Source organism: Aquarana catesbeiana, linkage group LG03 (assembly GCF_042186555.1).
Source record: "Aquarana catesbeiana isolate 2022-GZ linkage group LG03, ASM4218655v1, whole genome shotgun sequence".
NCBI lineage: Eukaryota > Metazoa > Chordata > Amphibia > Anura > Ranidae > Aquarana > Aquarana catesbeiana.
The window spans coordinates 15,915,922-15,929,258 of NC_133326.1; the positions used below are offsets into that span (position 1 = coordinate 15,915,922).

At 44.5% G+C, this 13,337-nt stretch overlaps 1 protein-coding gene across 1 annotated transcript in view; it reads left to right on the top strand.

The window, feature by feature from the left end:
- Positions 1-13,337, top strand: part of LOC141131235 (C-myc promoter-binding protein-like) — a gene marked incomplete in the record, with an annotated part of 198,952 nt that overhangs the window by 50,736 nt on the left and 134,879 nt on the right. The window contains 1 exon segment of the mRNA XM_073618313.1: positions 6,826-7,158. Within this exon segment, the coding sequence (XP_073474414.1) occupies positions 6,826-7,158 (333 nt within the window).

Below are 13,337 nucleotides of genomic sequence, written 5' to 3' on the forward strand. Positions count from 1 at the left end.
GGGTACAGCGTCGCGCGACCGCGCAATTGTCCATTTAAAGTAAAGCAGTGCCGAATTCCAAAAAAAAAAAAAAAGACCTGGCTCTGTGGTAAATCTTCCGGTGGTTAAGAGTTCCTCTGTTGGAAAGGCTGGGATAAGCCATTCTTGTGTTATTATTATTATTATTATTATTATACAGTGTGTGTATGTGTGTGTGTGTATATATATGTATGTACAGTACAGTTTCAATACAGGAGGTATTGAATTGTTCCCTGCTCATTAGAGCTTACAATCTAGAAGATTATCTTTCTATCTGGAGTTACTCTTTAGATTCCTGTATTGGGCGATTGTCTTATTTAAACGATTCGGGCTGTGTGTTTTCTATGGGCGTCGCTGCTAATACAATACAGATTCATTTTTGTTGTGATAAACACTCAAGGCAATTTGAAACATTTGTTGACCTAAAGTTGGCAAGTGTCTATGCCAGTGTGTGAACATCGAAGATATTTTGGCATCGCCATCTGTTTTGCGAAATGGGATCTCCCCATGTGATGCTTTTTTCCTTTTTGTAGCCACTTTTATACGGCCGCGGACAAAATGCGCGTCAGGAGCAGAAAGTGCTCTCTGTACTGATGAAAGTGATATTAAAGTGGTAGCTACCCCCCCCCCCCACACTTGCCTGTCCTGGAATCCAGCGATTTCGGCACCCCAGCTGATGTTTCCATCTGCTCTCGGGTGCTGCCGCCGCCATTCATGGTGAGGGAAACCGGCAGTGAAGCCTTTCGGCTGTACACCCGGGTCCCTACTGTGCATGCTGTGCTTTCTGAATGGCCCGGTAGTGGGGAAAGGAGGAGGAGGGGGGGGGGGGGACTTCTGAGTGATCTCGCTGTGGCGAGAGCTCTCGGTAGTGAGGACGGGTACCTGTGAAAATCAGGTGCCTGCTCCCCCCTCCTCCCTCAAATCACATGCGTTTTGAACAGGAATGCTGTGCAATTCCACTCCAAATTGCATGCGGTTTCTGAACCGCTCCTGTGTGAACCCAGGCTTGTCGTAGTGATTTCAGCCTTTGGTTCTCACAGGAGCAGTGGGGAGACCGCATGCTATTTGGAAAGGAATCGCGCCGCACTCCTGTTCAAATTGCATGACATTCTTTTGCAGTGCGATTTGTGCCCTTCATTTGTTTTTGGTGCAAATCGCACCATAAAGTATCGGGTTTTGAGGTATCAGTATTTTTATGAGTACAAGTATCGGCACTGATACCGGTATTTGGTGCATCCCTTCACAGAGCAGCCCCAGTCCTCCTCTTCACGGCCCCTAACTGCTACCTCCTTTAGTTGGGAGGGAGCTTCCGGGGGTGTACACATGCTGAGATGATTTGCATCATGGCTGCAGCAGTATTTATACTCTGAAGTATACCCCCACTGTTTGCCGGTCAGTCTGGCACTTACCCCATCGTGGCAGGCAGCGTGGTACAGTGGCTCCATGTCCTCTTCCAGCTCCTCCCCCCCCCCCCCTCCTAGGCATCCAATAGGATCGCTTGTCCTTTCAGCCAATCGGGTGACCGGTGTCAAAACCTGCTTCCTGATTGGCCGGGAGGGGGATCAGTGTTACAACGGCCAATATTTATTCGCTGTTGTAACACACCCCGGTGGGATCAGAGCGCACTCTCTGCCACCCAAGCCCTTCCTATATTGAAGCCTATTAGAGCCTTTGTCTCTAATCTGTACTTCAACCCCCCCCCCCCCCCCAAAGGGGCCGGATGCATGGATTGGGGGGGGGCAGCGCCCATGATACCCTGGACCATCTAATATTATGCAAAGCTTTTATTGTGGAAAGATCACATTACAAAAGGACTAATTGCAATGTTTTGGAGCCGTGCAGGACCCCTTCATCAGGCATGTATTGTCTGATCACGTGCCTGACAAAGGGGTCCTGCACGTCTCTGAAATGTTGTCCTTCTGTGATGTGATCTTTCCACAATAAAAGCTTTGGAATATCTTAGATGGTTCCGGGTGTGCTGGCGAATATGTGCGTTTTATCCGTGAAGAGTCATGGATTCATGGAAGACAGAAGTTGTGAGACAAACCTGATTTCTTTTTATGAGGAGGTAAGTAAAACCTTGGACAGAGGGGTGGCTGTGGACGTGGTATACTTGGATTTTGCAAAAGCGTTTGACACAGTTCCCCACACACGGCTCATGTGTAAGGTAAAGTCTACAGGCTTGGAAATATCAGTTTGTAAATGGATAGAAAACCGGCTAAAAGACAATTCAGAGAGTAGTGGTTAATGATTCTTACTCTGAATGGTCTAAGGTTATCAGTGGTGTACCCCAAGGTTCAGTGCTGGGACCCTTACTTTTTAATAACTTTATAAATGATATTGGGTCTGGGATTAAAAGTAACATTTCTGTCTTTGCAGATGACACCAAGCTCTGCAGTGGAATAACGTCCTTACAGGATGTCTCCAATTTACAGGGCGACCTCAATGCTCTGTCTAATATGTGGCAGATAGATGAGGTTTAATGTTGATAAATGTAAAGTTCTGCACTTGGGGTCTAAGAATATACATCATACATACTAGGGGGAGTACAACTGGGGGAATCCATGGTGGAGAAGGATCTGGGGGGTTTTGGTAGATCATAAGCTCAATAATAACATGCAATGCCAAGCTGAGGTTTCCAAAGCGAGCAAAGTCCTTTCTTGTATTAGGAGAGGTATGGACTCCAGAGAGAGATATCATTTTCCCCCCTGTACAAATCATTAGTAAGACCTCATCTGGAATATGCCGTTCAGTTTTGGGCACCAGTTCTCAAAAAGGATATCGGGGAACTGGAGAAAGTGCAGAGAAGGGCAACCAAACTAATAAGAGGCATGGAGGAGCTCAGCTATGAGGAAAGATTAGAGGAACTGAATTTATTCTCTCTTGAGAAGAGGAGATTAAGGGGGGATATGATCAACATATATAAATATATAAGGGGTCCATATAGTGAACTTGGTGTTGTTATTCACTTTAAGGTCATCACAGAGGACAAGGGGGCACTCTTTACATCTAGAGGAAAAGAGATTTCATCTCCAAATATGGAAAGGTTTCTTCACAGTAAGAGCTGTGAAAATGTGGAATAGACTCCCTCCAGAGGTGGTCCTGGCCAGCTCAGTAGATTGCTTTAAGAAAGGCCTGGATACTTTCCTAAATGTACATAATATATCTGGGTACTAATATTTATAGGTAAATGTTGATCCAGGGAAAATCTGATTGCCTCTCTGGGGATCAGGAAGGAATTTTTTCCCCTGCTGTAGCAAATCGGATCATGCTCTGCTGGGGTTTTTGCCTTCCTCTGGATCAACTGTGGGTATAGTATTGGGTATATTGGATTGTACGATATTTTTTATTTATTTTTTTATGGTTGAACTGGATGGACTTGTCTTTTTTCAACCTGCCTAACTATGTAACTATGAGTCGGGTATGCAGCTGGTAGTTTCTGCAGCGGCCGTTACTGATGAGTCAGCAACATGTGCGATGGGAATATTGACAATACCTCAGAATTATTCTCTCTCTCTCTCGCTCTCTCGCTCTCTCTCGCTCTCTCTCGCTCTCTCGCTCTCTCTCTCGCTCTCTCTCTCGCTCTCGCTCTCTCTCGCTCTCGCTCTCTCTCTCGCTCTCGCTCTCTCGCTCTCGCTCTCGCTCTCTCTCGCTCTCTCTCGCTCTCTCTCGCTCTCTCTCGCTCTCTCTCGCTCTCTCTCTCGCTCTCTCTCTCGCTCTCTCTCTCGCTCTCTCTCTCGCTCTCTCTCTCGCTCTCTCTCTCGCTCTCTCTCTCGCTCTCTCTCTCGCTCTCTCTCTCGCTCTCTCTCTCGCTCTCTCTCTCGCTCTTTCGCTCGCTCTTTCGCTCGCTCTCTCTCGCTCTTTCGCTCGCTCTCTCTCGCTCTTTCGCTCGCTCTCTCTCGCTCTTTCGCTCGCTCTCTCTCTCTTGCTCGCTCGCTCTCTCTCGCTCTTTCGCTCGCTCTCTCTCTCTTGCTCGCTCGCTCTCTCTCTCTTGCTCGCTCGCTCTCTCTTGCTCGCTCGCTCTCTCTTGCTCGCTCGCTCGCTCTCTCTTGCTCGCTCGCTCGCTCTCTCTCTTGCTCGCTCGCTCTCTCTCTTGCTCGCTCGCTCTCTCTCTCTTGCTCGCTCGCTCTCTCTCTCTTGCTCGCTCGCTCTCTCTCTCTTGCTCGCTCGCTCTCTCTCTCTTGCTCGCTCGCTCTCTCTCTCTTGCTCGCTCGCTCTCTCTCTCTTGCTCGCTCGCTCTCTCTCTCTTGCTCGCTCGCTCTCTCTTGCTCGCTCGCTCTCTCTCTTGCTCGCTCGCTCTCTCTCTTGCTCGCTCGCTCTCTCTCTTGCTCGCTCTCTCTCTTGCTCGCTCTCTCTCTCTTGCTCACTCGCTCTCTCTCTCTTGCTCGCTCGCTCTCTTTTGCTCGCTCGCTCTCTTTTGCTCGCTCGCTCGCTCTCTCTTGCTCGCTCTCTCTTGCTCGCTCGCTCTCTCTCTTGCTCGCTCGCTCTCTCTCTTTCTCGCGCTCGCTCTCTCTCTTTCTCGCGCTCGCTCTCTCTCTTTCTCGCGCTCGCTCTCTCTCTTTCTCGCGCTCGCTCTCTCTCTTTCTCGCGCTCGCTCTCTCTCTTTCTCGCGCTCGCTCTCTCTCTCTTTCTCGCGCTCGCTCTCTCTCTCTTTCGCGCTCGCTCTCTCTCTCTTTCTCGCTCGCTCTCTCTCTCTCTCTTTCTCGCTCTCTCTCTCTTTCTCGCTCTCTCTCTCTCTCTCTTTCTCGCTCTCTCTCTCTCTCTCTTTCTCGCGCTCTCTCTCTCTCTTTCTCGCGCTCTCTCTCTCACCATAGTGCCTGACACAACCCATTTTGAGTAAATGGGGCTGCTCTGCAAGCTGCACTCACAACTGCATGCGTTTGCGGCGTGCTAGCACAGAATTTAGGGGTTAAAGCGAGTTGTGAGGAGGCGATGTAACGCTGGTGTCTGTGTGTGAATGAGCCCCAAATCTCAATTATCCGCTCTCTGCTCGTCTGTAAGCAGCCGACGTTTTCTCCTCTTCTATACTGGAATTTCTGAATCTCTCTCACATGTGAAGCCAAAGAAAATCCTATTCCGCCCTCATTATACACCGGAGGTCTCGGCGCTCGCAGGAGATGTTTGCGATCCTGTCACTGCGCCGCGTTCAGCTGTCAGTTACTCCCAGTGCTGGCGGAGCTTTTATGTTCCTGTTGATAAAAGATATTCCTAAATATTTTATGCAAGGGGGGGGGGGGAGATATTTCCCTCTTTCTATCTGGGTAGATAATTGTTTTCTTTGCAGCGCTGGTGACACATTTTGTCATGGCTTTGTTATAATGTTACTATGTTTTTGTGTGTGTTAGAGCTGCACGATTAATCGTTATCGTGATATTATTCTCCCCCCCCCCTCGATCTTAAAGCATTTTCCCAATTCTTTCTATGTAGAAAATTCTCTGCTGAAGCCGAAAGCTGTCAAAAAAAACAAACCAGGCAGTCTGCCAAGTGTCACAACATTCCTCAGCCCTGAGCCAACTATAAACATTGTAACGTTTTTGTTCTTTTTAGATCAAAGGAATGAACTTTGGTCTGCAAATGAGGGGAAAATTAACTACTTAAAGTGGAGTTCCACCCCAAAAAAAAAAAAAAAAAAAAATTTGTAATGTGTTAAAAAAAATAAAAAAAAAAACATTTGGAGGAATTTTTTTTTTAATTTACTCACCTCTAAATGCCTGTTGCTAGGGGGTCCTTCGTAATCTGCCTGTTTCGGTGCCTGGGCTCCTGACGCCCTCGGCGCAGGAAGGGATATTGCCCCTCCACCCTCTCTCCTTGTCAATTATCTGGGACACACGTGACCGGTCACAGATGTGAAGCCACAGCCGGGCGCCCACAGTTAAAATGCCGGCGCCGCCGAGCGGAGGGGGGGGGGGGGGTCTTCGATTGCCCCACATCGCTGGACCCTGGGACAGGTAAGTGTCCGATTTTTTTTTTTTTTTTTTTTTTAAAGTCAGCAGCTGCAGTATTTTTAGCTGCTAACTTTTTTAATTTTTTTTGTTTTTTTTTTAAATGGGAACCCCGCTTTAAAAACTAAACCTTTTTCTGACACTTGTTGGTTTCAAGTCAAAATCATCATTTTTTGCTAGAAAATTACTTAGAACCTATATCTATAGATAGATAGATATCGAGAGATCTATCTATTCTATCTATCTAATCTATTCTATCTATCTATTCTATCTATCTATTCTATCTATCTATTCTATCTATCTATTCTATCTATCTATTCTATCTATCTATTCTATCTATCTATTCTATCTATCTATTCTATCTATCTATTCTATCTATCTATTCTATCTATCTATTCTATCTATCTATTCTATCTATCTATTCTATCTATCTATTCTATCTATCTATTCTATCTATCTATTCTATCTATCTAATCTATTCTATCTAATCTATTCTATCTAATCTATTCTATCTATCTATCTAATCTATCTATTCTATCTATCTATCTAATCTATCTCTCTCTCTCTAACCTTTCAAATCATTGCGACTTGTATTGACTTCTGTTAAATGAAGTCGCAAGCTGGAATGAAATCAGAGATCGCACTGATCTGAGGCTTTGAAATCACGCTGAAGTAGCGCAATTTTAAAGCTGCAATGGTGTAAACCAGGGCTAAGTGGTTTTTCAATGAAAAAAAAAAATGATTGTTGTATGGTCACTTCCTTTTTATTGAGTAATATTTGCTTCTAAACTTCACAATGACGACACAAGGAAATGATCTTCTCTGTGGATGTGACCATTTTTTTTTCTCTTGGTGTCTTTTTCAGCTCTCCTGTCCAACCACGGAAGATGATGGAAGACAAAGGACCCCGAGTGGCTGATTACTTCGTCGTTGCCGGACTAACCGATTCATCGATACCACTTGAAGAGGAGATCCACTTTAATGACGCCTGTCATAAGATAGCTAAACCAAAGGAACCAATCACAGATGTTACAGTGATCATCAGATCCCTGGGGGAGGAGGTGCCTCAGGGATATGTGTGTATGGACACCACCCCAACCGGACTCTCCGCCGACCTCAATAATGGGAGTATCCGAGGACCTCAGATATATTTGTGTTATAGGAGAGGAAGAGACAAGCCTCCCTTAACAGATTTGGGGTAAGATCCACTGTTATGTTATGTTCCTCCACCAAGCCTGGCGCTGCCCGTTTTTTTTTTAACCACTGGCTTACTGGGCATTTAATCCCCCTTCCTGCCCCAGGCCAATTTTCAGCTTCCAGCGCTGTCACTCTTTGAATGACAATTGTGCAGTCATGCCACACCGTATCCCAGTGTTAATTTTGGCAGCGAATTTTGAGTTAGTTTTAGTCTTAGTCTTAGGACTAAAATGGCGTTTTAGTCCCATTTAAGTCTTCTCAAATTGTTTTAGTTTTAGTCGTATTTAGTCGAATAACTCTCCAGTAAATCTTAGTTGACTAAAATGTCCTACGTTTTAGTCGACTAAAATCTCCAGTACATAGTTACATAGTAGGTGAGGTTGAAAAAAGACACAAGTCCATCAAGTCCAACCTATGTGTGTGATTATGTGTCAGTATTACATTATATATCCCTGTATGTTGTGGTCATTCAGGTGATTATCTAATAGTTTCTTGAAGCTATCAATGCTCCCCGCTGAGACCACCGCCTGTGGAAGGGAATTCCACATCCTTGCTGCTCTTACAGTAAAGAACCCTCTACGTAGTTTAAGGTTAAACCTCTTTTCTTCTAATTTTAATGAGTGGCCACGAGTCTTGTTAAACTCTCTTCTGCGAAAAAGTTTTATCCCTATTGTGGGGTCACCAGTCCGGTATTTGTAAATTGAAATCATATCCCCTCTCAAGCGTCTCTTCTCCAGAGAGAATAAGTTCAGTGCTCGCAACCTTTCCTCATAACTAAGATCCTCCAGACCCTTTATTAGCCTTGTTGCCCTTCTTTGTACTCGCTCCATTTCCAGTACATCTTTCCTGAACACTGGTGCCCAGAACTGGACAGCATACTCCAGGTGCGGCCGGACCAGAGTCTTGTAGAGCGGGAGAATTATCGTTTTATCTCTGGAGTTGATCCCTTTTTTAATGCCAATATTCTGTTTGCTTTGTTAGCAGCAGCTTGGCATTGCTGAGCCTATCATCTACTAGGACCCCCAGGTCCTTTTCCATCCTAGATTCCCCAGAGGTTCTCCCCCCAGTCTATAGATTGCATTCATATTTTTGCCACCCAAATGCATTATTTTACATTTTTCTACATTGAACCTCATTTGCCATGTAGTCACCCCACCCCATTAATTTGTTCAGATCTTTTTGCAAGGTTTCCACGTCCTGCGGAGAAGTTATTGCCCTGCTTAGCTTAGTATCGTCTGCAAATACAGAGATTGAACTGTTTATCCCATCCTCCAGGTCGTTTATGAACAAATTAAATAGGATTGGTCCCAGCACAGAACCCTGGGGAACCCCACTACCCACCCCTGACCATTACATTTTAGTCATCTAAAATCTAATGGATGTAATTAACCACTTCCCGACCGCCGCACGACTATATACGTCCTAAGTTTGAACGGGGATATCGTTGTTATGGCAGCAGCTAGCTGCCATAACCCCGGTATCCCCGTTTTCGTGCGGCGGCCGGCTTTCAGATAAAAGTGGTCCCTGCGGCGGATTCGCCGCGAGATCACTTTTATCGGTGGCGGGAGAGGGGCCCCCCCCCTCCCGCCGCGATCCGATGCCCTCCGCCGCTTACCGGAGCCGTCGGTAGCGATCGCGTCCTCTTCCGTGGTTTGTCTGGAGACAAGTGAGGCCAAGATGGCGCTCACTCGTCTCCATGACACTGCTGGGCGGAAGCGACGTCAAAACGTCACTTCCGTCCACGCCTCTTAAAGGCATATTTTTTCAAATGTCATTTTTCTAAATGACTTTTTTTTTTTTTTTTTTTTTTTATTGCATTTTAGTGTAAATATGAGATCTGAGGTCTTTTTGACCCCAGATCTCATATTTAAGAGGTCCTGTCATGCTTTTTTCTATTACAAGGGATGTTTACATTCCTTGTAATAGGAATAAAAGTGACACAATTTTTTTTTTTTTTTTTTTAAACAGTGTAAAAATAAATAAAATATTGTAAAATAAATAATAAAAATAAAAAAAATTTTTTTTAAAACCCCCCTGTCCCGACGAGCTCGCGCGCAGAAGCCGAACGCATACGCGAGTAGCGCCCGCATATGAAACCAGTGGTCAAACCACACATGTGAGGTATCACAGCGACCGGTAGAGCGAGAGCAATAATTCTAGCCCTAGACCTCCTCTGTAGCGCAAAATATGCAACCTGTAGAATTTTTTAAACGTCGCCTATGGAGATTTTTGAGGGTAAAAGTTTGACGCCATTCCACGAGCGGGCGCAATTTTCAAGCATGACATGTTGGGTATCAATTTACTTGGCGTAACATTATATTTCACAATATAAAAAAAAATTGGGATAACTTTACTGTTTTATTTTTTTATTCAAAAAACTGAATTTTTTCCAAAAAAAGTGCGCTTATAAGACCGATGCGCAAATACGGTGCAAAAGAAAGTATTGCAATGACCGCCATTGTATTCTCTAGGGTGTTAGAAGAAAAACCATATATAATGTTTGGGGGTTCTAAGTAATTTTCTAGCAGAAAAACCTGTTTTAAACATGTAAACACCTAAAATCCAAAACGAGGCTGGTCCTTAAGTGGTTAAATTGTAATGCGTTAGTTAACATTTCGCTACAATTTCCAAAATCATTATACACTGCTGGGGTGAAAAATCTAATATGTTATTATTTATGGTATTGAGGTATGAACATGCACTACAGACCAGTGTTCATTTTGAAGTCAAATTTCAATTTAGTTTTAGTCTTAGTCTTTTGACTAAAATGGCATTTTAGTTTTAGTCGTATTTTAGTCATCTCAGTTGTTTTAGTTGTATTTTAGTCGACTAAAATGTTTTAGTCATTTTAGTTGACGAAATTAACACTGCTGTACCCATATGGCATTTTTATCTTTTCTTTCACACAAATAGAGCTTTATTTTGGTTGTATTTAATCACTACAGGGGTTTGTATTCTTTGCTAAACAAAGACCGAAAAATTTTTGGGAAAAAAAAAAAAAAAAGTTTTCTCATAGTTTGTTATAAAATTTTGCAGACAGGTAGTTTTTCTCCTTCATTGATGTGCGCTGATGAGGCGCCATTGATGGGCTGCACTGATGATGAGGCACTGGTGGGTGGCACTGATGATGAGGCACTGGTAGGTGGCACTGATGAGGCACTGGTAGGTGGCACTGTTGTCACTGGTGGGTGGCACTGATGAGGCACTGGTAGGTGGCACTGTTGGGCACTGGTAGGTGGCACTGATGATGAGGCACTGGTAGGTGGCACTGTTGTCACTGGTGGGTGGCACTGGTAGGTGGCACTGCTTAGCAGCAGGGGGCGTGGAGTGTGCGGGGCCGATGTCCCATTTACACAAGCCGGTAATCTGCTTTCTTTTTTCTCCTCACTTTCAGGGTGAGGGGGGGGGCGGGACGATTACCGGCTTCTGTTTGTCACGTGATCAGCTGTCATTGGCTGACAGCTGATCACGTGATAAGGGGCGGGATCTCGTGTCTCATGGACTCGCTGATCACAGAGTGTGCCGCCCGCACCCCACAGGGGGCATGCAGGCAGCACATGCAGGGGAGGATCTACATGGACGCCTTCCCAGCAATTTAGGCCCCACGCTGTAATCGTCTTTCGGCTATAGCGCAGGCGGGAAGAGCTTAATCTGCTGTCCGGGGCAATTTTTTTTTTTTTTTAAAGTGGTTTGTAAAGGCGCTTTTTCTAAAATAACAAACATGTTCTACTTGCCTGCTCTGTGCAGTGGCCCTGAACCGTCTCTTCTGGGGTCTCTCAGCTCCTCTTCTTCTTTGTGTGCCCCCCCCCCCATAGCAAGCCGATTGCTATGGGGACGTACTGGCGGGCTCGATGCCGGGCTGTGTGCGTCTACTGACACAAACAGCGTGCCCGCTCCCTCCTCACAGGATTGGTTTAGCAGCAGCAGGAGATGCAGTTGCTCCGGCTGCCTCTGTGAGTAGAGCGAGGAGAAGCTGCAGACGGTCACAGTGCTGGATTGAGATCTGGGCTCAGGCAAGTATACCGGGGGGGGGGGAGAGACATAAAACCCATCGGTATGGCAGGACTTTAAGGCACAAACCAAAATATTAGTTTAAAAATAAATACAAAGTTTATTACGAAATTTACTCTTTTAAAAGAGAAGACATTTTACAATTACTAAAAAGTCTCATACAACATACATGGGTCTTATTGCTCAGAGTTGTCCTAATTGGGGTATATGTGCTTATAATCCAACATTATGCCTGGACAGTATAGATCCACTATATTGTCAAAAGTATTGGGACACCTGCCTTTACACACACATGAACTTTAATGGCATTCCAGTCTAAGGCTCCATTCACACTAGCGCATTTTTTTGATGCATTTTGCAGAAATGCACGGGAATTTTTAACATGGGTTCCTATGGAACATGTTCACATCAATTCCTTTTTGTTTCTCTGCATTTTTGGAAAGGGTCAGGGACTTTTTTTCATGCAAAATGCAGCGTTTTGCATGTAATAGAATTCAATGGACAAGCATCAAAAACGCAAGTGCACCGTTTTTGCACCGTTTTTGCACCCGTTTTTGCACCGTTTTTGCACCGTTTTTGCACCGTTTTTGCACCGTTTTTGCACCGTTTTTTTTTTTTTTTTTTTTTTAATTTTTTTTAAGACTGTAAAAAAAAAACTGTAAAAAAAAAAAAAAAAAAAAAACTGTAAAAAAAAAACAAAAAAAAACGCAAAACGCAAATCGCCGCAAAAACGCCGCAAAAACGCTGCTCAAAAACGTGGCAAGCATGAAAAAAAAGACTCCAAAAACGCTCAAAAAGCAACATGCATAGGTGTGAATCAAGCCTTAGTCCGTAGGGTTCAATATTGAGTTGGCCCACCCTTTACAGCTTTAACAGCTTCAACTCTTCTGGGAAGGTTGTCCACAAGGTTTAGGAGTGTGTCTATGGGAATGTTTGACCATTCTTCCCGAAGCGCATTTGTGAGGTCAGCCACTGATGTTGGATGAGAAGGTCTGGCAGGCGTCCCAATACTTTTGGTTATATAGTATTTCTTTCAAATTTAGAGAATTGTACTTTTTACCTTTTTTTTAGATGCGTCTGAGAAGGTGTCGGGTGTCTCAATCCTTTTGACAATATAGTGTATTATATGTGTACGGTGGTCAGCAATTGGTTAAAGTTGCAATCATTTAAATGAGAAACCACCTGGGTGGCCGAACACGTCTAATGGCTTTGCGGTTATCATTTATCCTTTTCAACAAAATATCGCTCTTCCTGCTTCAACTTGTTCTGGAAGTGTAAAATGTTTTCCATGTGAACATCGGATTATTTCCCATGCTTGGCCCTATAGTGATGAAGTATTATGGGATAATGCCGGGTTATTACTCTGTGTGTTTCCCATGTCAGGGCTCAGCCAAATCTGCCTTTCATGTACATGTGAGCTCTGAGCTGTACAAAGCCGAATTCTACAGTCCGTTGTCTTTTGTCATATGTTGGGGATACAACCAAATGTTACATTCACCAAAGGGGGAGACATTGGGGGGGGGGGGGGGGGTCTGATAGACTCCTAGTGTCTCCAAAAAGAGGTCCTGTCACCTGCCTGCGCTTGTTCGATTTTTTTTCACCTGGTGATCTGCCCAGTAACACCCCTCCTGTATTCCCACTCTGGATGAAGGGGCACAGGGGCCACCTTTTGGACAGCAGCATTGATAGTCTGGGGTAGCTGGGGGGGGGGGGGGGGGGGGGGGAGTGTTTAGATGGACTAGCAGATTTAGATACACTAACAATTTGAATCCAAACTCCAGCACACATTTTATAATTTACAGCACACAGTTTTTTTGTTTTTTTTCTCTCTTTTTGGGATAAAGATTTTACATAAATGGACAAAGATAAGAGAAAAAGAAGGTCAGACTTTATAGGCTTCGGTGGCCGCCCAGGGTATTCTGTGCATGTTGGTGTTAGGATGCTAGGTGAAACGCGTCAACACATGAAGACTTTATAATTAACACTGGAATTGCCCAGCATGATCACGTTTACAGCTTTATATGTACAGTCAGTCCAATTGAGCACTACTATATCTTGCTTAGATATACTATATAGAATTTTTTGTTTTGTTTTGAACAATAGAAATGTTTGATTTTATATAGACTCCATGTTTGGCCTCTATAGCCCAACCTAATTTTTTTCTTTGTC